Genomic DNA, 27,728 nt, shown 5'->3' with positions numbered 1-27,728 from the left:
GCGCGGGAGATGGGCCGGACACGGTTGAGGGCCCTGTCAACGACCGTGGGTGGAAAACCTCGGTTAAGGAAGAAGGAGGACATGTCAGAGGAACTGTTTTTGAATGTAGCATCATCGGAACAGATGCGACGGAGGCGAAGGAACTGAGAGAATGGGATGGAGTCCTTACAGGAAGCGGGGTGTGAGGAGCTGTAGTCGAGGTAGCTGTAGGAGTCGGTGGGTTTGTAATGGATATTGGTGGACAGTCTATCCCCAGAGATTGAGACAGAGAGGTCAAGGAAGGGAAGGGAAGTGTCAGAGATGGACCACGTGAAAATGATGGAAGGGTGGAGATTGGAAGCAAAATTAATAAATTTTTCCAAGTCCCGACGAGAGCATGAAGCGGCACCGAAGTAATCATCGATGCCTCCTCCATGTCGTTTGCTGCATCCTCCACTCCAGGCCTCCCAAGCCCTGTATCTGCCCTCCTGTTTAAAATCTTGCCCATTTTCTCTTTTTAAGTCATTATTAAAAACAAATGAACAATTTAATAATATAATGTTTTTCTATTTTCTCAACCAACTCGATTAAACGAAATAACGAAAAGATTGCAAATCTAAGAGCTGGTCTAATCTTTTATTTCACTCTTCATGGATGAATATTAACTTGCCATTTTGTCTCCAACTGTCTCAGATACTTTGAGACTTTTAGACCACTTCTTAGCTTCTTTGAGATTTTCCAATTGCTAATTGTCTTCTTGAAAAGTCTGATTCTGATTTCAATATGTCAAAGCATACAAGAAACAAGGTTAAAACAAAAGGACTTTTTGAAGGGAGGGAAGCTGGTGGCAACACACATGGACTTAATAGGGGAAGTTCCAGTGAGCTAGGTGTAATTGAGAGAAAGATTGGCCAATGATGGCACATTGGAGGAAGAGGGAAAGAATAATCCAGCATTAGAAGATTGAATGGTACAGTGAGGAACATGCAGCTGAAAGATATTGCTGAAACATCTGGCCCTGATATTCTATTGAAGTTCTTCAAGTCTCCACCACAACCCCAGCAGAAGTTCAGCAGAACCCCTTTGGAAATTGGAGATATCCAGATTACAGTGAGAGGCCAGGCATGCCCTTGTACAATCTTAGAGCCTTTGTATTATATATTTGAAAAGTGAGATGTTCATTCACCCCTCCAATTGCCCATCATTGATGGCCGTGCCTACAACAACCTAGGTCTCATGTTCTAGGATTCCCTCCCTATACTTCTCCACCTTTCTGACCTGCCTTAAAACTCACCTGTTGATTATTTCATATCTTCAAAAACATTTTTTACTCCCCTTTTGGAGAATAGTGAGAAAGTTTTGGAAGGATTGGAAGGCTGATTTTCAACTTCTTTAACTGCATCATGAACACCCTGTGGCTAACAAGTCCTGGAGTGGAACTTCTGGCTCAGAGGTGGGCTGGGGGGGTGGTGGGGGGGGGGGTTGGGGGGTGTGGTGGTTACTGCACCTCAAGACCTAAGCTAACTACTTATCAACCTTTCAGTCACCCTCTTGGTATCATCTTTCTCGGCTTGGCTTTGTTTTTTTGATTACACCTCCTTGAAGTGCTTTGTTTTTTTTTGTCTGCTAAAGATGCCATAAAAATGCAAATTGCTGGTGTTGAGATATTTCAGGGTCCCTGATCTTTTCCTTCCATTAATGTGAGCCTAGATTTTTATCTAAAGGTGTCCACCTGGGCCGACTCCTCTTAATTCTCCAAGAATTCTCTGACAAAATTGGTAAAATGTTAACAAGTTCAGAGCTGGCATAGGTATATGGAAGACCAATAAAATTAAACAACTGTCACGAACTTTACCAAACCTGATGTAGACTACATTGATTGAACCTGTCAGTCCGTAAACCCAAATGATATTTCCCTGCTGTCAATGTTTTAGTGAGCTAATTGAAAGCATTAGTGCATGGCCAGTCCTCTGTCCCTGATAGTTAGACTGTGACATTTGCCCAATGCAGTTGACAAAAGGTTTGAGATTGATCACACATTGAGGAGATAATGGGCCTTGTAAGTATAATGAATGTGATAAGCCTGTGATTTTTTAAGTTGGAGTTTGATGAGTGGCAAAGAGTATGAATTATGTGATGATTTATGACTTTGATTTTGTCATGCTTTTCTATTCAGTAGCAGTTACTATGGCAACCTTTGCTCAGAGCAGTTCCTTCCACACTAGGTTTAGGAGTTCTTTTGACATTCTATCCCTCGCAATCCAGATTTAACCGGAACTGCTGTGCCACACGGGTGTATTAACCTCTAATATCATTGCCTCCCTGACATGGCAAGTTATGTATTTGGCAAAGAAATATAAATCAGTGTCTTCTACTGTAATGCAAGGATTGACTTTGTAAAGGCTATGCAGCGATATCTTGTTTAACAATATACCATCCCTGATCACTATCCAATGACCCCCTGGTGTGTGGTACATTTGTGAACATGTGGTCAGGATAGGATCAAAATCCCATTATGGTAGCTGGAAAATTTAAATTCAGTTAATTAAATAAATCTTGAATAACAACCTAGTAACAGTAATGGGGGCCGTGAAACTATTGGATTGTCATAAAAATCCACCCGGCTCACTAATGTCCTTTAGGGAAAGAAATCTGCTGTCTTTACTTGATCTGGCCTGTAAGTGACTCTAGACCCACAGCAATGTGGCTGACTTTTTCTAAAGTAGCCTAGCAAACCACTCAGTAGTGTTCAAGAAAGTGGCCCATCACCACCACTTCGAGGGCAATTAGGAATGGGCAATAAATGCTAGCCTTGCCAGAGATGCCCATGTCCTATGAATGAGAAAAGAAAGCCATGACTGACTAGCTTTATATTAATTTCATATTTAGGCTCAAAAGAGTGGAACCGTTGTTTAATTGGGATGGCCTATAGATCAAAGCCTAAGATCAAAGAGCAAGAGGGGAGAAGATTGATGATTTTCTTTTTAAAAAGCAACTGGTGGGAAGGTGATCATGATTGCCAGCCACAATCAGTTGTAATTTAACATTTACTTTGTACGCTCCCCAAAGTACAATTCAGTTCTGAATAACTGATAAACACCTTACATTTGTATTATATTCATCATGTAAAAGAAGATTTCAGATCATCAGTGGATGTAGTATATTCGGATTTTCAGAAGGCATTTGATATGGTGCCACATGAAAAGTTATTGAAAAAGTAACGGCTCATGGATTTGGTGGTAATATATCAACGTGGATAGAGGATTGGTTGAAGGTCCAGAAAACAGAATAGGAATAAACAGGTCATTTTCAGGTTGGCAGGCTTTTACTAGTGGCAAAAATTGGCATTGGGGTTTCTGCTTTTACAATCTATATTAATGACTTGGATGAAGCCCAAGTTTGCTGCTATCACAAAGTTATGTGGGAAAGTAAGCTGTGAGGAAGACACAGAGTCTACAAAGGGTTACAGATAGGTTAAGTGAGTGGACAAGAAGGTGGCAGATAGCATATAATGGGAAGAATTTTCCTGTCGGTGAGCGGGGGCGGGGCCTGCCCGCCAACGTGTAAAATGATGTGCAGTGACGTTGGGTGGGCATCCCGATATTACCGCGCGTCTTTTAGATTGTCAGTTCGGCGGGAGCGCAGCCGCGTTTGCTGCGTGCCCGCTGAACTGTCAAAGGCCCATTAAGGCCATTAACAAAGTCATTAAAGTTGTTAAGAATGCTGAAGGAATCGTTGAATTTGTTATTCATAGTCGGGGGCCCCTAGCCAGGTGGCATGTTGTCTAATTAGCCACTTTTCATGTATAGGACTAGACAGTGGGAACGATTGAGCTATTGAAATGTGAAGGTATCACAGCCACAATGCATCCTGTCCACTAATAGATTCATTTAATTCACTGTCACAGCAGCTGCCTGGTTGACTACAGCTGTATGTTAAACCACAGGTGGTGTCCAGGAGCAAAAGCCCCAGCAAATTTCTTAGCCCATGGGTGTTGTTTTCTCCTATGTCAAAGCATAAATTATATTATTATTCATGAATTACAGTTTTGGTCTCCATGTCTACGGAAGGATATACTTGCCGTGGAGGGAGTGCAACAGAGGTTCACCAGGCTTATCCCTGGGATGGCAGGATTGTTTTATGAGGAGAGGCTGAGTAGACTGGGTCTATATTCTTTAGAGTTTCGAAGAATGAGAGGTGATCTCATTGAAACTTACAAAATTCTTACAGGGTTCAACAGGGTAGATGTGGATAGGATGTTTCCCCTGGCTGGTGAGTCTAGAACCAGGGGCACAGACTCAGAATAAGAGGCAGGCCATTTTCTTCACTGAGCGGGTGATGAATCTTTGGAATTCTCTACCCCAGAGGATTGTGGAAGCTCAGTCATTGAGCATATTCAAGACAGAAATTGATAGATTTCTGGATACTAATGATATTAAAGGATATGGATTAAGCATAGGAAAGTGGTGTTGAGGTTGATGATCAGCCATGATCTAATTGAATGGTGGAGCAGGCTCGATGGGCCGAATTGCCTATTCCTACTCCTGCTCCATTGTTCCTAAGAAACAGAGGGCACAGATTTAAGGTACTTGGCGCAAGAAGCAATGGAATGAGAGAATACTTTTTCACACAGTAAGTGGTTAGGATCTGGAATGCCCTTCCTGAGAGTGGTTGAGGCAGGTTCAATTGAGGCTTTCAAAAGGGAATTGGATCATTATTCAAAAAGGAAAAAATTTGAAGGTCTATGGGGAAAAGGCAGGGGAGTGGCACTAGGTAAATTACTCCTTTGGGCCAGCACAGACATGACAGGCCAAATGGCCTCCTTCTGTGCTATAACCATTCTATCTATATATATATATATATATATATATATGTATATATGTCATGAATAATTCCAATAAAGCATTCAGGAGAAGCATCTGTTTTCAGAGAGCGCTAAGAATGTGGAACCCGCTGCCACATGCATAATGAAAGCAAATAGCAGAGATGCCTTTAAGGGGAAGCTAGATAGCTACATGAGGGAGAAAGAATGATATGCTGATGGGGTGAGATGATGAGGTATGTTTGGAGCATAAATAATAGCAAAGACCAGTTGGGCTGAATGGCCTGTTTTGGTGCTGTTAATTCTATGTAATTCTGCATTCAACACAGCTGCAGTTCTAACACATAAAGAGCTGGGGAGCTCATGAGCTTTCTAAGCAACTGCCCTTGGCAACAACACCAACAAGCATTGCAGGACTGTGACACAGGAATAGTTGTTCACACAGGGAGCCTTCTGGAAATCCTAACACACACCTGAGGGCTTCCCCATCCTAAATTCTGAAAGATAATTTCAGCTACCCAAAGGAAGCTAATACAAGGGTCAGTGACACAAGATATAAGCATATGTGCCAACTGTGGTTCAATTGGTAGCATTCTGCTCACTGAGTCAGAAGATTCTGAGTTCAAGCCCCACTCTGGGACCTGAGCACAAAACACTCCAGTGCAGTGCTGAGGGTGTACTTCACTGTCAGAGATGCTGGCTTTTGGAAGCGATGTTAACCTGAGGTCTCATCTGCCTTCTCGGGTGCTGGCCACAAATGATCCTTTGGCACTCTTTCAAAGAAGAGAGGGGGAGCTATACTCTGTATCCTGGACAATATTTACCCCTCAATCAACTTCACAAAATCAGATCATCTGGCCATTATCACTTTGCTGTCTGGGAGTTTGTTGCACAAAATAGCTGTCGCATTTCCTACATTACAAGATGAATACATTTCAAAAGTATTTAATTGGATGTAAAGCACTTTGGGATATCTGGTGAGAAAGGCGGTATATAAATGCAAGTTTTTTTTATAAATCTAAGAACACAGGAATCTGATAACAGGTGGATTCAGGGTCACCTTGCAAATTTCTCGGGGCCCAGTGACTCTAGCTTGGAAGCCTACAGTAAGCAGTTATGGGAGACGTCAATCAAGTGTTCAAAAGATCAAGTCCATGGGTAAATTTGGATATAAATTTTCCAACAAAATATTTACAAACCCTGTGATGATTGGTTTGGTCTCAGGTGTTAATCTAGCTCCTCTCTGAAGCCTATGCAACTTCAGGTTTCTTTTCTCTTCTCCGGGATATGTTTTTGTAGTGTAAATGATGAGCTCCTCAAGTTAAAGGTGTTGGGGCTGGGAAATTAAATGTTTTCTGTTTCAGACATCTGGTGTCAAGGAAGTGCTAGCACTCTGACACGCCTGACCTGGGTTTGCAAAATGGGGTTGCACTCCTAACCGGCTGCAGACGAAAGTTGCTGCTCTGCTGCTCCAACTATGTAAGAACACGTTTTATTGCCCCAGGGTGGTGACCTTCTTTAGATTTTATTAAGTTTCACTGCCGAGCTAACCGGTTTGGCAGATCTCTGTGTACGTGTCACAAATCTTAACAAGGTGTCTCAGATTTCATATGTGATTGAAGCAAAGCCGTTCCCATTAAAATATTAATGTTCTGATTCAAACCTTTACAACATAATGAACATGGCATTTGTGGTAATCAAAAATAGATGGAAAAATGATTAATAGTGATGGATACTTTTACTGTTATTGAACTACAAGCCCTATTTCCTCATTGTCCACAACTATGGTTCAAAAATATTTAACAGTAATGAGGTAGCTCTATCATGTTCAAAAAGTTAAATATCCACATGCTTTTTGGTTAACTTGACTGAAGTTAATCAGATCCTACATCTTCCACCCATGAGAAAGCTGGATCACCACAGAACAGGAGTGAGGGCTCCATCGTGCCATCTGAGACTGCAGGTGACCTAAATAAAATGCCTAATTTATTCACAAGTTACTTGAGTGACCGATCATGCAATAATCACCTGAAAATGAGTACATTGCAATATTACAGCATGATGTTATCACAGCAGCATTTCTAGGCATAATAGGAAAAATTGTTGCCATTGCTCCAGGGTGATGATCACGTGGAACTGATGGGCCACACTTTATAGAGCCCATCTGATTTTCATTTCAAATGCTTTCAATGGCTGGTGAATTGGACGTGAGAATTGAGTGTTTGTATCAAAAGCGTGCAAATCAAGCATTTGAGTCGAGTGCTTGTGTCATGTGTGGGCTGAGTATGTGAATTGAGCATGCGGATCAAGTGCACAAATCGATTGTGCAAATTGAGTATGCAAATAAAATGTGTGAGGCAAGCGTGTGAATCTATTGTGTTAATTGCGTATGTGAATTGTGTGTGTGAATCAAGTGTTTAGGTCGAGTCATAATGAACCCACCTGGGAACTGTATTAGCAGAGAAAGATGGCCGGACATCTGGTTGTCAGTCAGGGCTAATTATGAATGTTTGACTGAGCTCCAAGTCTCCTAACTGCAGGTATCTGTTTGGACAGACTGAAATGGAGTGTTTACTTTGCTTGATTGATATCTATGCAAGGTTATAATTAGTTATTCTTTCTGTGATCTCTTTTGTCAATGCCTGTATTTTTTTTGGACAAGTTTGAGGTGTGAAGTGATTAAAGCTTCTGTTACTAATCCCACAATAACTCTGTTTGACACTTTATAGGGTTGTAGGAACAGCAGTTTTTTTCGAAGCAGATTTCTGAATGGGTGTTCTTGTTCCCCTTTTTTTTTCTCTCTCCCTTTATCCACAATATTCTTGATAGTCGTATTATATGGCTCATTGGTTCTGAAAATAATGCATCCTGGGTGAATAGGCATGGAGGTAGCATGGGGAGTGGGTGTGTGTGAGGGCTAGAGGGCCTAACCGCTTTTAATGCAACTAGGGCAATGTGTCAGAGAACCAAAGGGGGCCTTCTAACCAGGCCCTTGGCAGTTGCTCACCTCCATGGTCACCTATGATCTGCGTCTGGGGTCGGTGAACCTAACATCCTCCCACCCCTGCCTCCCTAGAGCCAGGTTTGTGTGTAACTGGGGCCCTTCATAAACAAGCAGCTCAGCCAAGTAGGAAAATGTCGATTCGAGCTGTTTGCCTCCATAGTGAAAAGCCAACTCAAAGTGTCTGCAGAATTTCTAATCATTTTTCAGAATCAATATTGTTTCCTCTAATTTCTATTATATTGTAGTGACCACTTATTTTGGCATTAATCTATGATCCACAGAATAGACAATGGGTAACAACAACAACAGCAACGACAATAACATATATTTATATAGCACATTTAATATAATAAAACATTCCAATGCCCTTCACAAGAGTGTTATACAGCAAAATTAGATACAAAGACACTTGAGGGATCTTTCAGAAGTTTGCCGAATGTTTGGTAAAGAGTTTGGTTCTAAGGCATGTCTTAAAGGAAGAGGAAGACGTGGAGAGGCAGAGCGGTATAGGGAGGGAATTCCAAAGTTTATGGAGCTGAAAGCATGACCCTCAATATTGAAGAAAATAAAATCAGAAATTCTCAAGAGGCCAGATTTGGATGAGCGCAGATGTCTCAGAGGGTTGTGGGGCTAGAGGAGTTTACAGAGGTAGGGAGGGATGAGGCCCTGGGAGGAGTTGAAAGCAAGGATGAATCCAAGTATTTGCCTGAGTTATGTTAAATTTTCAATGACACTCTGGCCATGGGAGGTAGGGAGAGAAATGGAACTTTAAGAAGGTGCAACAAGCAAGCTCTTTTGAGAATGAAAGTAAGGCACATTGGTGGGGTAGAGTTGAGGGACCTTTAATCAGAATCTTACTGAATGGGCCAATCTCTACTAGCGGGAGTCGAGATCTGTCCAACGAGAGTTAGGAAGACTAGGCACTCAAGTCATGTCAAATCCATTCTCTCAGGTTGTAATAACACAAGCATTCCCCTCCTCACCCCCACCAATTGTTTTAAGTCTTCAACACCAATTTCTTTGTTTCAACACTTTTCTGGCTATATATATCTGTGTCCTTTGTCTACCAGTTTGCTCCTGTGCCCCTCAGCACACTCTCTCTTTTTCTCTCTCTCTCTCTGATCTCCACAATATTCCCATGGCAGTACAAATGTTGCAGAAGGAAGGGTAAAAAGTGTTGCAGAAAGAGGTAGAAACAGTGGACTATGAAAGGAAGGAGGAAAAGAAGTGAGCAAGAGAGTTAAGAAAGAAGGCACGGTGAGACAAAAAGAGAGGCGAAGAAGATAGTGAAACATAAGTGAAAGAAGAAAGATGAACAGAAACAAAGGAAAAAAAATTGAGAATGGGGTAAATATAGTTGTGCTAGACAATATTTTGCAACTGTTAATTGTATGTCAATTGAGGGCATTGATTGGATTGTTACTTGAGCACATATAAAGAGCCACCTACTGACAATGTGCCGTGGCTGAGTTAAGAGATATATACTTATAATGTTTCACTCTGAATAAATCTAAAGTGAGTAAAGATCTCCAGGGAATGAAACTCTAGTCTAGGAAAGCACTCCTCATAATTACACCCTTTTAGTTCTGGTATCTTTCTAGTGAATCTGTACTGCACTTATTTCAAAGACCAAGATATCCTTCCTGAGGTGCAGTGCCCAAAACTGAACATTATACTTTTCAAGACATCAGATAATTCTTACCTTAGGGGGTAAAGGTGGTTGTTGCTTTTCAGAATCTGGAAAAGGAGAGCGACAAAGGGGTCCAACTGGGGTAGGGTCTGGTGAGAGAATAGATATGCTTTGTCTTTTGGGTGGTCGTGGTGGAGGACACAGAGTTGCAGTAGACAATTTCCGCAGATCATAGTACATGAAATCAGTCAACTCTTCCACCGAGGCTGCATTTTTAAGGCTATGGTCTTCTGTGGGACAACCTTCCAGGTGGCAGACACTCATGGTCATCCAGTCAACTGGGATTGAGAAGCACTCAGAAGGGCCCTCTAGGAAACTGACAACCAAATTGGGCACCTCGATTATCTCCTCCAGCTTGATTGCTGGGAAGGATGTTAAAATATCGTTTGGTAAAGAAGGATCTCTTGATGTGGTTTTCACTTGAAAAGGGAGTTTGAACTTATCACATATTTCCAAGATTTTGTATCTCTTGGTGTCATGGACTTCTTCTACAAATCGTCCCTCCAGGTACAAAGGAAGCATCACATAGTCATCCTCTTCCTCATCCTCATCTTCACTTTCTGGGCTCTTGCTGCACATGAGCACATCAGTATTTTGAAGTACGCCATCAATGGTCATTTGCATAGTAGTCCTAAACATGGTGACTATGCGGTCACCCACGCATAGAGAAGACAACCCATCTTCATTCCACATGCAGTCTTTTGTAACCACAACATTCAAAGGGTCCTCTGGGCTGATGGCGTTGCAGAGATCAAACACAGTCGCGAACTCCCTTGGCCGCCTTTTGAAAGTTCCCTTGTAGGTTGTGCAAATTAAGAAATGCCGGCTGACCTTGTTAAGCATGGATGTGGCGAGGACTTTCTTCAACAACTGCTTCTTGTGAATTTTCAGAACTCTGCCCTTCCTCAGTGAGTGAAACCACTCACTCTTAAAGGGGGGCTGCTGTTCTGGGGCATCCAGGATTTTGACCAACATTGGAAATTTCTCATGCGGCTGGTTTACAATATCAGACAGTGACAATGGTTGGATGAATGTCATGTCTTTCTGTTCCTTCGTTATATCCCTCACGTCAACCTCCAGAGTTGAGGGTATTTTCACTGCCTCTTTTCTGTCTGCAGGAAAATTTGATAGCTATTTTAATAAGCCTGCTTCCAGATGTTATGCATAAAACGTCAAATGTCTCTAGCATTATTCACAACATGAAACGTTTTCTATCAAATAATCTCTGAAAAAATGCCCAGTTATCATCTCCTTTTGCCTTGCACCATGATCCTTTTTGTCATTTAATCAACCTGTTTCTGCCTTATCACAGATCTTCCCTTTTGTTCTCTCCTTCTCATCCCTCCTCCTTTCCCTCCCTCTGTATTTGTTTAAAATCAGTTACATCGCTAACATTTTTCAGTTCAGATGAAAGGTCATCAACCTGAAACGTTAACTCAGTTTCTCTCTCCACAGATGCTGCCTGCCCTGCTGAATATTTCCAGCATTTAATTTCAGGTTTCCAGCATTTACAGTATTTTGATTTTGTATTACTCTAAAAGTTATCTGTTGTAAAGTTATAATGTAAAAACTTCTGTTAGGCAATGGCACTAGAGTAATAGAATTATGGAATGCACAGAAGGAGGCCATTTGGTCCATTGTGCTTGTGCTGGCTCTTTGAAAGAGCTATCCACTTCCCCTGTACTTAGCCCATAGCCTTGTAGATTTTTTGCCCTTCAAGTATTTATTCAGTTTTCTTTTGAAAGCTACTATTGAATCTGCTTCCACCGCCCTTTCAGGTAGCGCATTCCAGATTGCAACAACTTTGGTGTGTAAAACAATGGGCTGGATTTTTTGTGCCCCCCAGCCGGGAGTGTTTTCAGTGGGAGGGGGCACATAAAATAGGGCAGGTGCTGACCCCACCATCTTCCTGCCCACCCCTGAGCTCACCCCCATGCATAGAAGGTGGGTAGGTGCCAAAATCTACAGCCTGCCCACCATATTAAAATAAATAATCAAGAGCCAATTGAGCTAGTTAATGAGCAGGAGTGGGCAGGCCGTTTTGTTAAAATGTTTTTAAATGGGCGGGATGGAAGTGGGGGGATACTATCTTCTGGGGCTGTCCTTTGCTCATTGTGAGAGCAGCCCACCCCCTAAGATAGTACCACCCCCTTTCTTCCTACCCACCTATTCTTCAAAAGACACCAACCCCTAACCCCATGCCCCTCTTCTTAAGCTGCCTGAACTCTGGGGCCCATTGTCCTTCTCCTTGGGTCTTGATGCAGTCCCAGCAACACCCACTAATGACACCTTGGTGCTGCCGGGACTGCTGGCAGCTCCAGAGAGTGGGACTTCCTCCCCAATGAGGGGCAGAAGTCCTACTGGCAGGCACTTTAGCCCCCCCCCCCCACCGCATTATGGCTGCAGGGTGGCGTGGAGCATGTTGGCTTTCTGCCAACTTTGCTTCCAAGGAGGCGAGCCATTCGCACCATACCCCAATCCCACAATATGCAGCCCAATGTTTCTTCATGTTGCAACTCTGGTTCTCATTACAGAAGGGTTATGGAACAAAAGATGTGTTTAAGATAATGATCAGCCCTGATCTAATTGAATGGTGGAACAAACGACAAGGGATTGAATGGCTTACTGGATATAGTTACAAGCCAGGATAATGTGTGACTTGGAGGTGGTGGTGATTTTTTACTCCTTTCGTGGGATGTGTACGTTGCTGGCAAGGCCAGCATTTGTTGCCCATCGCTAATTGCCCTTGAACTGAGTGGCTTGCTAGGCCATTTCAGAGGGCAGTTAAGAGTCAACCACATTGCTGTGGGTCTGGCGTCACATGTAGGTCAGACCAGGTAAGGATGGCAGATTTCCTTCCCTAAAGGACATTAGTGAACCAGATGGGTTTTTACAACAATCGATGATAGTTGTCATGTTTACCATTACTGCGATTAACTTTATATTCTATATTTATTAACTCTATCCCATTTGAACCCATGTCCCCAGAGCATTAACCTAGGCCTTTGGATGACTAGCCCAGTGACATGACCACTGCACCACCATCTTTAAATGGAGTGTTCCCATGCATCTGCTGCCCTCGTCCTTCTAGGTGGTAGAGTTCAGTGTTTAGAAGGTGCTATTCCTATGTTCCTTTGCCACTGTGTAAGTAGGACACCTGATTGACTGACTGGAGTGGAAGCTGGTGTATGTGAATGTGCATAATCTTTATCCTCCGAGAGTGACAAACAGCAAGGACATGCAGTGATGTTGAAATCCTGCCTATCTACTTCAAAGGTGCTGCCCAGAGGGTGAATGATAAATCAAATGGGAAGCCTCATTGTATGCATTGAGTTATAACAAGCTGAGTAGCCTAAGAGCAAAACAAACTAAAAACTATCCTGATACATTCTGAAAAATATTGAGGAGGGAAAACAATGTGCAAACCCTTTTTTCTCTTTTCCTGTTAAAACGAGAAAGCAATGAACTTTAAATGCAGCATAAAATAATCAAATGAGAAAATATACTTTCCATAATTGTAAGAATCTATTATTCTCAATTTAGTTCCACAATTAGATCATCCGTATTGATTTAGATTAGGCATTGTTTCTTTTTATAATATCATCCAAATGAAGAAAAGAGCATGCATTTATATCATGCCTTTCACATCCTCAGGATAACCTAAAATATTTTTTAAAGTTCATTCTTAGGATGTGGGCACCACTCTCGAGGTCAACGTTTGATGCCCATATTTAATTGCACTTGAGAAGGTGGTGGTGAACGGCACTCTTGAAACTGCTGCAGTCCAAGTGGTGTAGGTACACCCACAGTGCTGTTAGGAAGGGAGTTCCAGGATTTTGGACAGTGAAGGAATGGCCGTATAGTTCCAAGTCAGGATTGGGTGTGGCTTGGAGGGTCACTTCCAGGTGGTGGTGTTCCCATGCAACTGCTGGTCTTGTCCTTCTAAGTGGTAGAGGTCATGGATTCAGAAGGTGGTAGAGGTCATGGATTCAGAAGGTGCTGTCAAAGGAACGCTTTTTCTTTCCCAGACAGCAGTGAAGGCTGGGTCATTGAATATTTTAAAGGCAGAAGAAGATGGATCTTGTCTAACAAGGGAATCAAAGGTTATCAGGGGTAGGCAGGAATGTGGAGTTGAGCCACAATTAGATCAGCCATGATCTTATTAAATGATGGAGCAGGCTTGAGGGGCATACTCCTGCTCCTAATTCATAGGTTCGTATGGACCTTGGCAAGTTGCTGCAGTGCATCATGTCAATGGTGCACACTGCTGCCAGTGATGGAGGGAATGAACATTGAAGGTGGTGGATGGAGTGCTGATCAAGCGGGCTGCTTTGTCCTGGATGGTGTTGAGCTTCTTAAGTGTTGTTGGAACTGCACTCATCCAATAAGTGGAAAGTACTTCAACACACTCTTGACATGTTCTTTTCAGATGGTGAACAGACTTTTTGGGAATCAAGAGGTGAGTTACTTGCCTTCAGCCTCTGACCTGCTTTTGTAGTTACAGTATTTATATGGCTGGTCCAGTTCAGATTCTGGTCAATGTTAACCCCAAACATGTTGATGATGGGAGATTCAGCGATGGTAATGCCATTGAATAATTTATAGCCAATGAATTACTTTGACGTGAGATCGTTGTTATAACATTATGTAACGCAGCAGTCAATTTGTGTACAGCAAAGTATCACAAATAGCAGTGTCCAATTTATCTGATCTTTAGGGATGATGATTAAGGAATAAACTTTGGCCATTGGTGCACTGTGAAAACGTTTCTGCTTTTCAAATAATTCCATGGGCCTGAGTTTGCATCTGAAAAATAGCACCTCCAACAATTCAGCAACCAGTGCTGCACTGAAATGTCAGACAAGACTATCAGCTTGAATCATCCAGATTGGAGTTCAAAAACACAAACTTGGACTGAAGTGAGAGTGTTAACAGTGAACCAAGGCTGATATCTTAAAACAAATTCAAAAATAATCAATTTGTTGCCCGATTTTTGTTGCTTTGTCCGTTAACCATTCAAAGCCTTGTGCCTGTTGGGAAGAATCTTAGCATAAGTCAGTACCTTCAGAGGAGAGTAGGAGAGAAAATTGGAGGGACCAAAGCTCTACAGTTACTGTAATAAAAACAAATTAACTTGTTCTATATTCAAAAGTGTTTGTGAAAATGCCTTCTTACAGAGAGTTAATGGGAAGTAATTAATGTATATTTTTACAATTCATTCACACATTGTGAGCATCACCAGCAAGGCCAATATTTCTTGCCCCATTCCTAATTGCCCTTGAGAAGGTGATGATGGGGAACTGCTTTCTTGAACACAACTGAATGGCAGAGGACAGTTAAAAGTCAACTGGAATCACATGTAGACCAAATCTGGTAAGGACAGTAGGCTTCCTTCCCTGAAGGACATTAATGAATTAGGTGGGCTTTCAGTGCAACCCGATATTATCATGGCCACCATTATTGATCCTAACATTTTATTCTAGGTTTTATTTAATTAAATTTGAGTTCCCCACCTGCCCTAATGGGATTTGAATTTATAGGTAATTGTTAGGCTCGACCTATAGATTATAAGCCCAGTAACATAACCAACTACAATAAACCTATTGAAAGTATTGAAGTAACTAGCCACCAATATAGCAGTGATTTTAGCATTAAGATGTGTTCATTACACTTCTGAAATGCTAAAATAACAGGAGTAACCGGCCACTTAAAAAGGTTTTGCAGCAGAAACTTGCAATGATTAAAAGAATGATAAGCTAGTGCCCTAACCCAAAACAGAAGAAAGCATAGTGTGGACTGTGAGATCCATTCGTTCACAATCACTTTGCCATCGAGTCAATTCAACCCATTTCAATTCTTAAGGAAATGTCCTGCAACCAGTTTTCTTGACCCATAGGAGTTCATCAAACAGACTCCAAGAAATCCATCTAACATTACCACTCCTTGTTCTGTTATTTCCAGTAGCTCAATATGTTACATAGAATATTTGACCAGGTTCTTACTGAATGAACAAACTGAGATGTGCCTGAATTACCTTCTTTGCCTGTACCTATCTTACGTTCTCCATTTATACCTCTTGCAAGGCAGATTTAGATAAAAAGGCTCTTTAATGCACTTGACCTCATCCATCCACAATATCAACACATTTCCCCAAGAAAACACCCCATTATTTCTTTAGATAAAAGCAAAAAACTGCGGATGCTGGATTTTAATTTTTTCCTATTTTTACTTAGTTCTGTTGAAGAGTCATATGGACTTAAAACATTAACTGTGTTCCTCTCTGCAGATGCTGCCAGACCTGCTGAGATTCTCCAGGTATTTTTATTTTTGTTAGCATAAGTCAGTACCTTCAGAGGAGAGTAGGAGAGAAAATTGGAGGGACCAAAGCCCTACAGTTACTGTAATAAAAACAAATTAACTTGTTCTATATTCAAAAGTGTTTGTGAAAATGCCTTTATTTCTTTAAATAGTTGACCTGGTCTTCCTGGAAACCAACTCCAGCTGTTGATTACTTCATAAGTAAAGAATCACTTTCTGACATCTATACTAAATTTCCCATCCTAAAATATGCTTTCTTGCCATACTTCTTTAATGGGTCCGAAGCTTATTTACTTTCCTTATACCATTAACTATGTTACACACTTTTATAAGGCATCTCCTCCTAATGTCTCTATCCTAGTTTAGTATATCTAATCAACCCTCTAGCATTGAGAATCAGCCTTGAAACTCTCCCTTGTAAAACCTTTGGGGCTTCAATGGCACTTTTGTGTTGTGCTGGACATGGAGGGCAGGCCTACGGGGAAGAGTGGTGAGAGTGTCTAGGAAAAGGGGGGCAAATGTCTGGGGAAGAGGGGATAATGTCCGGGGAATGAAAAGGGCAGGGAAGAGTGCCCGGGAAATGGCGTCGGTGGAGTGGGGTGGGTGGAGTGTGGAGAGTGTCTGGGGAAGGGAGAGTTAATGTCTGGGAAAGGCAGGGGATTATATCTGTGGAAGGGGGGCGATAATGTCCGGGGAAGTTGCGGGGGGGAATAGTGTCAGGGAAGGTGGGAGGGGAGTGTTTTGGAGGGCAGGGTCGGTGGTGTTGACAGTTAACTCAGGGTACTGGTGATAGAAGGGAACAGTCACAATCAGGGGAAGTGGGATGTGGTAGGATGACAGGTCCAGGATGAGAGTCTGGTAGGTGAAGATCTCACCAGGTGAGCCTCAGAGTGGGACAAAACAGGTGGGTTGGCTAATGGGAGGGGGCAGGGTCAAGGTGGGCATGGGGACAGTAACAGTTGTCATCTCTGATGAGAGGAAAGGCATGTGGAGGTGGATCATGATAGACCTAGGTTAGCTGGGTAGGTTCAAAGGTGGCAGAGAGGAGAGGAATGGTGATATAGGGTAGGTCTCTGGTGATGGGCAGAAGTTGGTGGGTGACAGAGTGAGGGTAGAAGGCGGTGGAGCAAGTTTGAAAGGTGACGGTACCATTTTTCCAAACTGACCTTGACCACGCAGTCAGTCACTCTAGGTGGGAGGATGGTCTTTTCAGATGGGTGGAGTTCAAAGTCAACACATGTGGTTGACTAAAGGAACACCTTAATAATTATGAGGCAACTTGATGTCAGATGCTCAGTTGTTCTATAGTGAAGGGTACATTGCAGCAGGTTTGTTCCAGGCTCATGGGTTTCATAACATTGAGATCCCAGCAAGGTGCAGAGCTGCCATTCCTGTGCCATTTGCCATCAGCTGCAGTCAGAGACGGGTGAAGGGAGGGAGGCAGGTGGAATGCCTCCAAGGGACATGGCTGGTGAAGGGCACCAACTTGCAACTCTAAGTCTCCAGCCTCCCAGGTGAATGGTCATAGCTGACAAGGGATCAGGCAATTAACCTTGCTATGCTGCTAAGGCAATGGCATCTCTATAGAGTTTTGAGGGTGTTATGGCACAGCAAATGGTAAATGCAAATCTGCTCAAATCCCAAAGGGGAACTTGAAACAACTGCCACAACTGTTTTGCTATTTGTATTTTTATTTCAAAACGCGTGCTTGAGTTCAATAGTAATAAGTTCACTGAGTCTTAGAGGGTTTTTACAAAACTAAATTAAACATTTATTAATAAAAGAAATAATTTTAAGCACATACATAAGTCTACAAATTACTACTATGATAACTCCTAGCTCCTCTAATTAATCTCACTCCCAGTTATGCCTCTGTTAATGCAACAGTAAAAACACATTGATTTTAAAAGACCCAGGCAAAGTAACACGATACCCTGAACAGTCGAATTCAAAATGAGTTTTCTTAACTTCAATTCTTGCAGACAGCAGTTTGGGCACAGAGGCTGGAGGCTTTTTCACACTTGTTAGATCTTAGAATGTCTTCCCTTGCACACAGCCTTCTCTCCTTTATACATGTTTTAATCTTTGAATGTAAATTCCCATTGTTTCACGGGAAAAAATTTTCCCCCTGTTGGGGGGGGCGGTTGTATGGGGGTGGGCACAAACCTGATCGGTGCCCACAATCAGGTCCACGCTGCCATTTTACGCGGGCAGGCCAATTAAGGCCCGCCCAGCATGACGCATACCTGTGAGCACTGAGCGTTCCCTGTGTGGGAGGGGGAGGATTCTCACGCATGTGTGCAAAAGAACACAGAGGTGCCTCAGGGAGATTAGTTTAAGTTTTAAACATATAAATAAAGGAAATAAAAAATTTGAAGACGTCCCCTCATGTGACAGTGTCACATGAGCTGGGACGTGTCCATGACTTTTTAAAAAAAAATTTTATTCAATTTTTAAACACTTCATGAAACCTCATCCCGCCCGTGGATGAGGTTCCATGAAAAATGCGAAGGCCGCCTGGGCTCTTTGCCTGCCCGCCAACCTTAAGGTTCTTTTCTTACATCAAAGCCTTCAGACCAACTGTCTCTAATTCACTCTCTCTCACATGCACACGCACACACACATAGACAAAGACCACACTATTATTCTACTTTATAATAAATTCAAATAACATTATGAAAATTTATTATATCTTCCTGACATTCCCCTCCTTATTGATAAATGAACCATCATAATTTAAAAAGATGGCTTCATTTTATTAACCCATCTTACACCACCTCCTGTACTTATATGTATATTTACACAATACCAGATGCATGCATTAACATAATATATATAAAAATCCCTCGTATCAACAGAAATCATTCCAATTCAGTGTCCCAGGTTTATAAATGTCCAATTTTCCCTTTAAGCCTCAAACTCTTGACAATGCATCTACAATCCGACATGTATAACCTGTAGATTAAATAGTTGCAGTAATAAACTCCACTTCTGTTTTGAAATTTGCCCAGAAACTTTAAAGGATTGTCGTCCCTTATAAACAAATGTTCCTGATGTATTGTTTGCAATGTAAATTTCAAAATGCTGCAATGCCAGCACCAAACCCAAAGTCTCCTTTTCGATCGTTGAATATGTTCCCTGTTGTACATTCAACTTCCGTGAAAAATGCCCTATAGGTTTCTCAATTCCAATGTCGTCTACTTTAACAATACGGCCCCAATGCCTATATCACTTGCGCCAACGGTCAACTTAAATTGCTTGGCGTAATTAGGTACTGCCAAAACTGGAGTCATAGTTAATACAGTTTTCAAACTGTCAAATGCCTTCTGACACCCCTGTGTCCATTGAAACTTCTTGTTTTTTTTTTAATAGTTCAGTCAATGGAGCAACCACACTGCTAAAATTTGGTACAAATTTCTGGTAAACCCAGTCAGGCCGAGAAACCTCAACACTTCTCATTTTGTTGGAGGCACAGGGAAATCCACACCTGCTCTCTGCCTTTGAACTTCCTGTCCTCCTTATTTCAACTTATGAGCCTGTGACATCGTTATCACACAATCTGGAAACAATCCAGGATGCTCTCTCTGCAATACTTCTGTTGAAAACACTTCTACAGGCTGCTGAACCACCATAGGCATCACCCACATCTGAGACCCAGCCATATCATGACCCAAAATAAATTGAACCCCTGCAAGGGCAAGATTTTCATTACTCTGACAATCACCTCACCTATTTTCCATTTACTATTTAAATTTACCTTCCACAATGGAATAGGTTTAGCATCTCCATGAACCCCACTTATTATCACCTGTTCCTGCAATACTCCCTCCGAACAACAAATGTCCCTATCCCACAACATTAAGGATTGACTAGCCCCTGTGTCTCTTAAAATTTTAACATCTTTACCTACTGCATCTGTACACATGGAAAGACTTTCCTTTCACATACAAAATCTTTAAACATTTCTGCAACCTGCTTCTCAGGATTCTCTTGGGTAAATTGTGAACACATTCCCACTTTTTTACCTATCACTGATTCTTCCTGTTTTACCTGTACACAAACTATTGGTCTTTCCTGTGCTTGAACCTCAGAACCTCCCAGTACTTTTACTTCCAGAACCTTTCTGTATCCCAAATAATCCCAACAGATTTTCCCTGCAATTTCCAACACATTGACTTTGTGTGTCAACTTTATACAATGAAAACACCTCAATTTTTGAGTGTCACTTCTACCCTCAACACCTTCCTTTTTATTCTGAGAAAAAACTTGCTGGGAATTTCCAGCTACTTCTTCTCTTCCCTGACTACCCACCTTACTTTCACCTTCCCACTTTCTATCTTTTTCTGATTTAAAAGGGTGATGGAAAAAAGGTTTAGCTCTATGAACTAACTCAATCATCAGCTATCTCTACTGCTTTTCTTACCATTTCAACCCTTGGTTCCTCCACATGAGTTCTCATTGCCAAAGCAATTGAATCTTTAAATTCTTCCAAAAGAATTACTTTTCTAAGAGCTGCATATGCTGTCTCTATCTTTAATGCCCATATCCACCAGTCAAAATTACTTTGTTTTACTCTCTCAAGCTTAATATAAGTTTGCCCAGACTGTTTTCTCATATTCTTAAATTTCTGCCTATATGCCTCAGGAACCAACTCATATGCTCTCAAAATAGCCTTTTTTTAACCACATCATAGTTCACCAACATTTCTTCTGACAGTGAAGCATAAACCTCATGTGTTCTACCCAACAACAATGTCCAGTTTTCTGTGGCCATTTCATCTGTTTAGCTATCTTCTCAAATGAAATAAAGAATGCTTCAACATCCCTGTCCTCAAACTTTGGAAGAGCTTGTACAAATTTAAACATCTCCCCATCTGGGTTTTAGGTTAAAGGCTTTTTCATCAGTAGGACTTTCCACGACCCTGAGATCTCTTTTTAAACTTCCAGCCTTTTAAGCTGGTATTCCCTTTCTTGTTCCTTCTCTCTTTCCCTTGCCTCTTTCTTCGTCCTTTTCTCTTACCTAAAATTCCTGTTCCAGCTTGCTTTCTTTTTCCTGCCTTTCTGCATACCCCCTTTCTTTTTCTGTTGCATCTGGTTTGTTTTCTCATTTCTGATTTTTTTGCCTTTTTGTTTGCCTCCAATTCAAGTTTTCTCAGTTTCTTTGCTTGTTCAAATTCAAGCTTCTTCATTTCTAACTGACATCTCGCTACCTCCATCAATGACTCTCTAGTGCGAGGTATCACTTCCAATTTCAAATGCTGTGCTATTACTTCAACTATGACTGCTTTCTTTGCCCCTACAGGTAACCTCAACTGCAACTTATCCACCTATCCTGTTAACTTGCCCTTAGATACTTTTTGTAACTCGATCAGAATTATATCTTCTACTTCCAAAAAAGTTTTAGCCATGGATACAGCCATTTTTTGCAGTCTCACCACTTTAAAAATACCTCACACCAACCCCTGAATTCAAAGTGCTTCTTGTACTCGTAACCTTAAGATTCACCAACTCCAAACAAATCAAGGGATTTCAAATATATCCCGCAAAGAGCCCTCAATTTTGTTATGGTGCAATAGATGGTAAATGCTGAGCTGCTCAAATCCCATAGGGGAACTTGAAACAACTGCCTTAACTGTTTTGCAATTTGTATATTTATTTCGAGATGCATGCCTTGAATTCATTAGTAATAAACTTACTGAGTCTTAGAGGGTTTTTACAAAACCAAATTAAATATATATTAATAAAAGAAATAATTGTAAACACACACATAACTCTACAAATTACTACTATGATAACTCCTAGCTCCCCTAATTAATCTCACTCCCAGTTACGACTCTGTTAATGCAACAGTAAAAACACATTGATTTTAAAAGACCCAGGCAAAGTAACACAACACCCTGAACCATTGAATTCAAAGTGAGTTTTCTTAACTTCAATTCTTGCGGACAGCAGTTTGGGCACAGAGGCTGGCGACTTTGTCACACTTGTTAGATCTTAGAATGTCTTCCCTTGCACACAGCCTTCTCTTCTTTATACATGTTTTCCCCTTTGAATGTATATTCCCATTGTTTCACTGTTTTTGGACTTTACCTCTCTAATAATAAAAATCTATCATAGTACCAATTTTACTAGTAATCTTTGGGGAAAAATAAACACACTGTTTCTTAACTTCTGGCTAGGTGAAACATCTCATCTCTTTCAATTCAAGATAGTCTGGTTTATCTAAACATGCAAATGTTCCCTTTACACCTCACATTCTAAAACTTCACCCATGTTTACCAATTTAGCCTTTCAAGCCTAGCTTCTCTTCTAACATCAAAGCCTTCAGATCAGCTGTCTCTAATTCAATTAAGTCTCACATATCAGAAATACATACAAATACATAGATGTAGATCCCCACTATTACTCCACTTTACAATAAATACCAAACCACATTATGAAAATTATTATATCTTCCTGACAGAGGGTAGTGGAGACAAGCAGAAAAGTGTCCATGTGGATTGTCTTGCACAAGGCTGTCATCACCCTGGTCAAAGAGCGATATCTCCATATGCAGTCATGTATGAACGGGAGGAGCACCCATCTCTGATTTTCCAGGATGTTCTTTACCTGGAAGGGGTGGGGTGGGGATGCCATGTTTAGATGGAGGCTAGATGAAGGGCTTAGCACTTGCCTACTGGCTTTGAGATGGAGGGAAACCTGTAAAGGACATGGCCACTTAATGTATCACTTCAATTCATTCACACATTCACTAAGGCATCGATGATGCAGGCTGCAGGCAATCCTGCCTTGGTAATGGCTCTCATTTAGATGAGGAGAAGGAGGGCCCATCGCAGGTTAGCACAGGGCCAGGAGGAGCAATGGCCTGAGCAGCAAGAAGCAGTGGGGCCTCTATAAGGTCAAGAGGCTGGCGAACATGGGCCACTGCAGCACCTAACATTGGCCTGACCATGGGTGTATCGCCAGCAGTGCTCTTATCTACAGGTGAACAAAAGGCAACATTAGAAGTACCCTCATCTGGCCTGGAATGTGGTTGGTCACATTTACCAGATTCTGCAGTAGAAGGACTCTGGAGGAGTAGTGTGGAGCTCCTGGCCTGCATTGAGTGAATGTGTGTTAGTGTGCCATTTAAAAATGCCGCCAGGGCCTTTGACCCCTATGAGGTCATGGTGGGGCAGGCGACTTCCTGCCTGCCCCACCACAGGATTCGCCAAGCTCCTCACAGATACATAAATAATGAGCTAAAAAGTGGAAGATCAATGCGTGTTTACCTGCCCCGCCGCCCAATTTTCCCACCCGCCACTGGAAAATTCTGCCCATAGAAACTTATGACACAGAAGGAGGCCATTTGGCCTACCATGCCTTTGCTGGTTCTTGGAAAGAGCTGACATACTTTGTCCCACCGCATCCTTTTCCTCCCCTAGCTTTCTCACCTTTACCATGAATTGTTTTTAAACTGTGCTGCACTCAGGCTAACATTAATTTCTGTTCTCCTTTTTCTGCAGCTAACTTTAGCAACTTCTAGCTAGAAATGCAAATTGGAGATTTTTATCTCTTAAAATTATTTCCAGAATTTTCTGCAGTTGCTTGTTCATGATGACTGAACAAGTCAAATTCTTATAGATTTTTACCTTTGCATTTCTGCCCATTTTTCCATGAAAACTGCTGGTTAATGATGTTCCTTATCATTTTTTCATGCTGTTTTCACATACCAATCTTATTCCAACACCAGTAGTGACATGTTCCCAGTAGGTAGGCATGGCATTGCCATTCAGCACCACTTGGACTGGCATTGGGCAAAGCTCTGTGCATATATACTCAAGCACATGCACAGAGCATATGGCTTCCAAGTTCTGTGAGATCTTTAACAAAATTTTAGAATCAGCATTTTTTTCTGCAAAGATGGAGGCTGTTCAGCTCATCAGGCTAATGATAGCACTCTGAATCAATAAGCCATTTAATCCTGAACCTCTGTCCTTTGTCCATACTCTTAAATCTTTATTTTTCAACTACTTATCCGCATCCCTTTCAAAAGCTATTGGCTCAGATTATATGGTGGTAATGACAGCAAAACCCTCCTTATTTGCCCTCATTACTCCACTGAAACTGACAGCAACTTCTGGAGTCCGCGCACATGCAGAATAATGTGGAATTCCAGGAGCTGCAGTCAATGATCTACACTTCTCCAGAGGGTGTGCTATTGCATTCAATGGCAAATCAACTGAATTGATGAAAACATGCACTTTTACACTTTGTCTCACTATAAAAAAACCTTGTTGAATGAAGTAGAGTTGGGTTTTTAACAGTGTACTAACATCATAATTACTGCCAAACACTCTCACTGCCCCTGAAATGCTAATTTTAAATTCATGGAATGTCAAATTTCTCCATGATAAGAAATTACAGATATTTATTTTTTCTTTTGTTAAAAGTTTATCTATATTTTAGCTTCAATTCAATTCAATTAATCATTTATTTTGCTATCAGAGAATTTAATTCAAAAGTAAAGGATATTAAGTGCTTTTACCTTTCTGGTTTGCTGTGTTCAACGTGATTGGCTGCTTCCCTTCTTGCTGACATCACTTGCTTGGATGCCTGGAGAACCCCTTGACTTGGAGCCAGATTTAAATTGCCTTCGCAAAGGGAAAAATCGAGCCACAGAAATCATGAGATCTTTGTGGGCAGCTTTCTGTGAGGTCAATGGCGAGTGCCCTTGCTTTGTTACTGATTGCAAATTTAGGGCCTACATTTCATCACCATTTCTGGTTGGGCAGTTTATGTAGAAAAATAACCTCCCAATACTCCCTTTGCCCTTGTCGTGATGATCTTAAATTTATGCTCTTTAGTTTCCAACACAAGCAGCTTTTCTGAATATACTTTATCAAAACCTCTAATTAATTCTGGACACTTCAAAACCTGGATTTCCTCAAATAAAAAAAAATCTCAGTTTCCTAGTCTCTCCTCATAACTAAAGCTCCTCATTAATGGTGGCGGCTGAGTGAACCTCTTCTGCATTGTCTCAAGCAACCTAATGTCAGGTGTCCAAAAGGGGTTGCCATAGGTGTCATTTTGACTTTGGGTGACAGTGAAAAACAGGCGACATTGATTCAGCCATCTGAAAATATATTTCTCTCAATTTTCCATTGAAGACGATGGAAATGGAAATTAGGAGTAATGTATAGTTGTTCATTGTACACTGTTGTCTTGAGCCAAAAATACCCCAATGTTCTAACTGAGCAATGATTTGCATGCTTTACTTGTGAGAGGCGCTGATGAGATAAGCTTTAGTAAAAGACTGGTGGGTTGCACACTGCACATTGGAAAGCAGTGGAAGACCACCTCTTTAATGTTGTCTCATTAACAATACCAGTCCACACTGACTACTTTGCAGTGTATTTTGGACACAAGGGCTCACAAACACTTTAGAATACGTAATGAAAACTGTCCATTTTTCTCTCACTCCTGCTTCTCTCACACTTAAGGTGTAAATAAAATTCTACACTTGAGTCACACAATACAGTTGAACAGTGTTTTTGTCACTGTTGGGGTCAGAAAGAAGCGAGAAGTGTTGGCAACATGTTCACTTACAGTGCATAATCGCTTGAATCTCATATACAGGTGACAGCACCAGTGCCCCATTAAAATGCTTGGGCATGCAGATGCCCTTCGTTTCATCAAGCCTTACTCTCCGTTTTGTCAGAACTTTGGACTCAATGATGTCTTTAACTGTATATAGATTGTCGTCTTGACATTCATAAAACTCCCCTTTCAGCGTAAATGGGAGTGCAACATGGACCTGCTCAAAATCACCATCAACAATGCAATCTGCGTACATCTGTCCCTCGTGGTACTCAGTTGACACGACTGTTATGGGCTCTCCCTTTCCAATAACAGCATGGTCTGTGATGATATCTGTGAGGGACTGAAAGGAGATTGCTTCTGAGTTCTGATTTTCAATTCCTAATGACTTAATGATTTCTTCCACTGATGTGAAAGGGAATCCATCGGGAATAAGCTTGAAGTTCCCTGCAAAAAAAAAAAAAGAAATTCCCTGGTTGTATAATTGTTGAGAATACGATTGTTTCCCACAACATTACATTATTGATTTTAAAAAGTAACACAGTCAAAAGATGATTAGAGAGTTAAATGACGACCCGGCCTCAATTAATCTCTTGCTGAATTAGTATGAAACCAAACTCATCTGTGGGGAAAGGACTAATTGTAAAACAAAGCAATATGAATTGATGGTGCAGTTGCTGCGACATTAGGTCCATAAAAGGGAGTGAAACAGCAAATTCCTTCAAATCACTGAGAGTGAGTTCAGGAGTTTAGAACTCACCACATGAGGAACTGTAGACATGACTCCACGTTTTGGCCGTTCAATGCACAGCATTGCTCCAAGCCAATGGTCTAAATACAGTTTTACAGTGGGAAGGCCAGTAGTGAAATAAACACGAGCCATCTGTCCACATCTTCCTGCCCAATTCCCATTTGTTTCTGAATGGGCATCAATTTAGGCAACTGACACTCCTACAAGGAACTGGCAGGAACCAGTTAAAACATGAAGATCGAGGGACCTAAACGCAAGGAGGACTCAGGTGCCATTTTAGATTTGGGGAGCGCACAATATTTCCCCACTCAACCTCCACCCCGAGGACCCACTCACTGTCCCTGAATGGAACTGCATGACCTGTGTCTCTTAAAGAGATCTTTGGAAGGCTTAAAATATGTGCTTTGTGAGGCTATTTTTACAGCAGAATCAATATAAGTTCTCCTCCTGTGTCACAATAAAAATTCTCCCGGTCATTACCTTTTAAATGTTGGTTTAAAGAATGTAAAAGCAAATGTGTATTCCTCGAGATAAATGAGGGTCCACTCCAAAAGCTTAACCAGAAAGGGTCATACTCAATAAAGAGACAAAAAATCCAGCTGAGGAGCCATGCAATCAAGTAAAACCCACAGCTTGACACACATAGTAGCTAACAGCTGCTAGAATGTACATTTTCCACAGGTGCTAAGCTGTCTTTTGTTCAGAAATTGATAGATCTTATATGCATTTCCAGCGTCATCTGTTTATGTTTCAAAGTTCCAACACTATTTAATGGCCAAATCGGAATACTCATTACAAAGAAACAAAATTTGATGAGAAGGTGGTGTTAATCTGTGAATTTTAATATGTTCTCTTGGCCTCAGAACCCCTTTGTCCTTCAGGCATTCAGGTCATGGAAGTGACCAATGGCAACACTTTTTTTTTTCTGTCACACCAGAAACAATTACAGTCAAGAGAGGTGTAGGATTCTCACCCTGTGAGCTATCTGGTGGGACGCCTCTCATCTATCAGTATTATATGTTGTGCTTGCATATCCTCTGAATTTCCCTCCCTTGAATGTTCTCCCTTTTCCTCGTGGAAATGCTGATTCTTCTTGGAGTATAGTTCTGCCAGCCCTCTGGTACTTTATGCCCATCCCTAATTGCCCTTGAGAAAGTGATGGAGAGCTGTGTTCTTAAACTGCTGCAATACATGTGTAGGTACACCCACAGTACTGTTAGGGAGGGAGTTTCAGTGACAGTGAAGGAATGGTGAAATAGTTCCAAGTCAGGAAGGGATGGGGGTGACTTGCAGGGTAACTTGCAGGCGCTGGTGTTCTCGTGTGTCTGCTGCTCTTGTCCTTAGAGGTTGCAAGTTTGGAAGGTGCTGTCAAAGGAGCCTTGGCGACTTGCTGCAGTGCATCTTGTAGATGGTACACACTGCAGCCACTGTGTGTTGGTGATGGAGGGAGTGAATGTTTAAGGTGATTGATGAGCTGTTGATCAAGCAGCTGTTAGTTGACAGGCTGCTCAACAATGGAGAGCATGAGAGTTAAGCCTGTTCTCAATCTACCTCGCGGAGGCTGAGCGTCAACTCGCAGACACTTC

At 41.6% G+C, this 27,728-nt stretch overlaps 1 protein-coding gene across 2 annotated transcripts in view; it reads right to left on the bottom strand.

Annotated features, from left to right (window-relative positions):
• Positions 1–27,728, bottom strand: part of themis2 (thymocyte selection associated family member 2) — a 104,887-nt gene that overhangs the window by 27,917 nt on the left and 49,242 nt on the right. For both annotated transcript variants that reach the window (XM_041213740.1, XM_041213741.1), the window contains exons 3-4: positions 25,401–25,838; positions 9,508–10,607 (exon numbers count right to left, since the gene is read on the bottom strand). In XM_041213740.1, coding sequence (XP_041069674.1) covers positions 9,508–10,607; positions 25,401–25,838 — 1,538 coding nt within the window. The remainder of the gene's footprint in view (positions 1–9,507; positions 10,608–25,400; positions 25,839–27,728) is intronic.

Source organism: Carcharodon carcharias, chromosome 19 (genome assembly GCF_017639515.1).
Source record: "Carcharodon carcharias isolate sCarCar2 chromosome 19, sCarCar2.pri, whole genome shotgun sequence".
Lineage (NCBI taxonomy): Eukaryota > Metazoa > Chordata > Chondrichthyes > Lamniformes > Lamnidae > Carcharodon > Carcharodon carcharias.
This window is presented reverse-complemented; position numbering and strand designations above follow the sequence as displayed.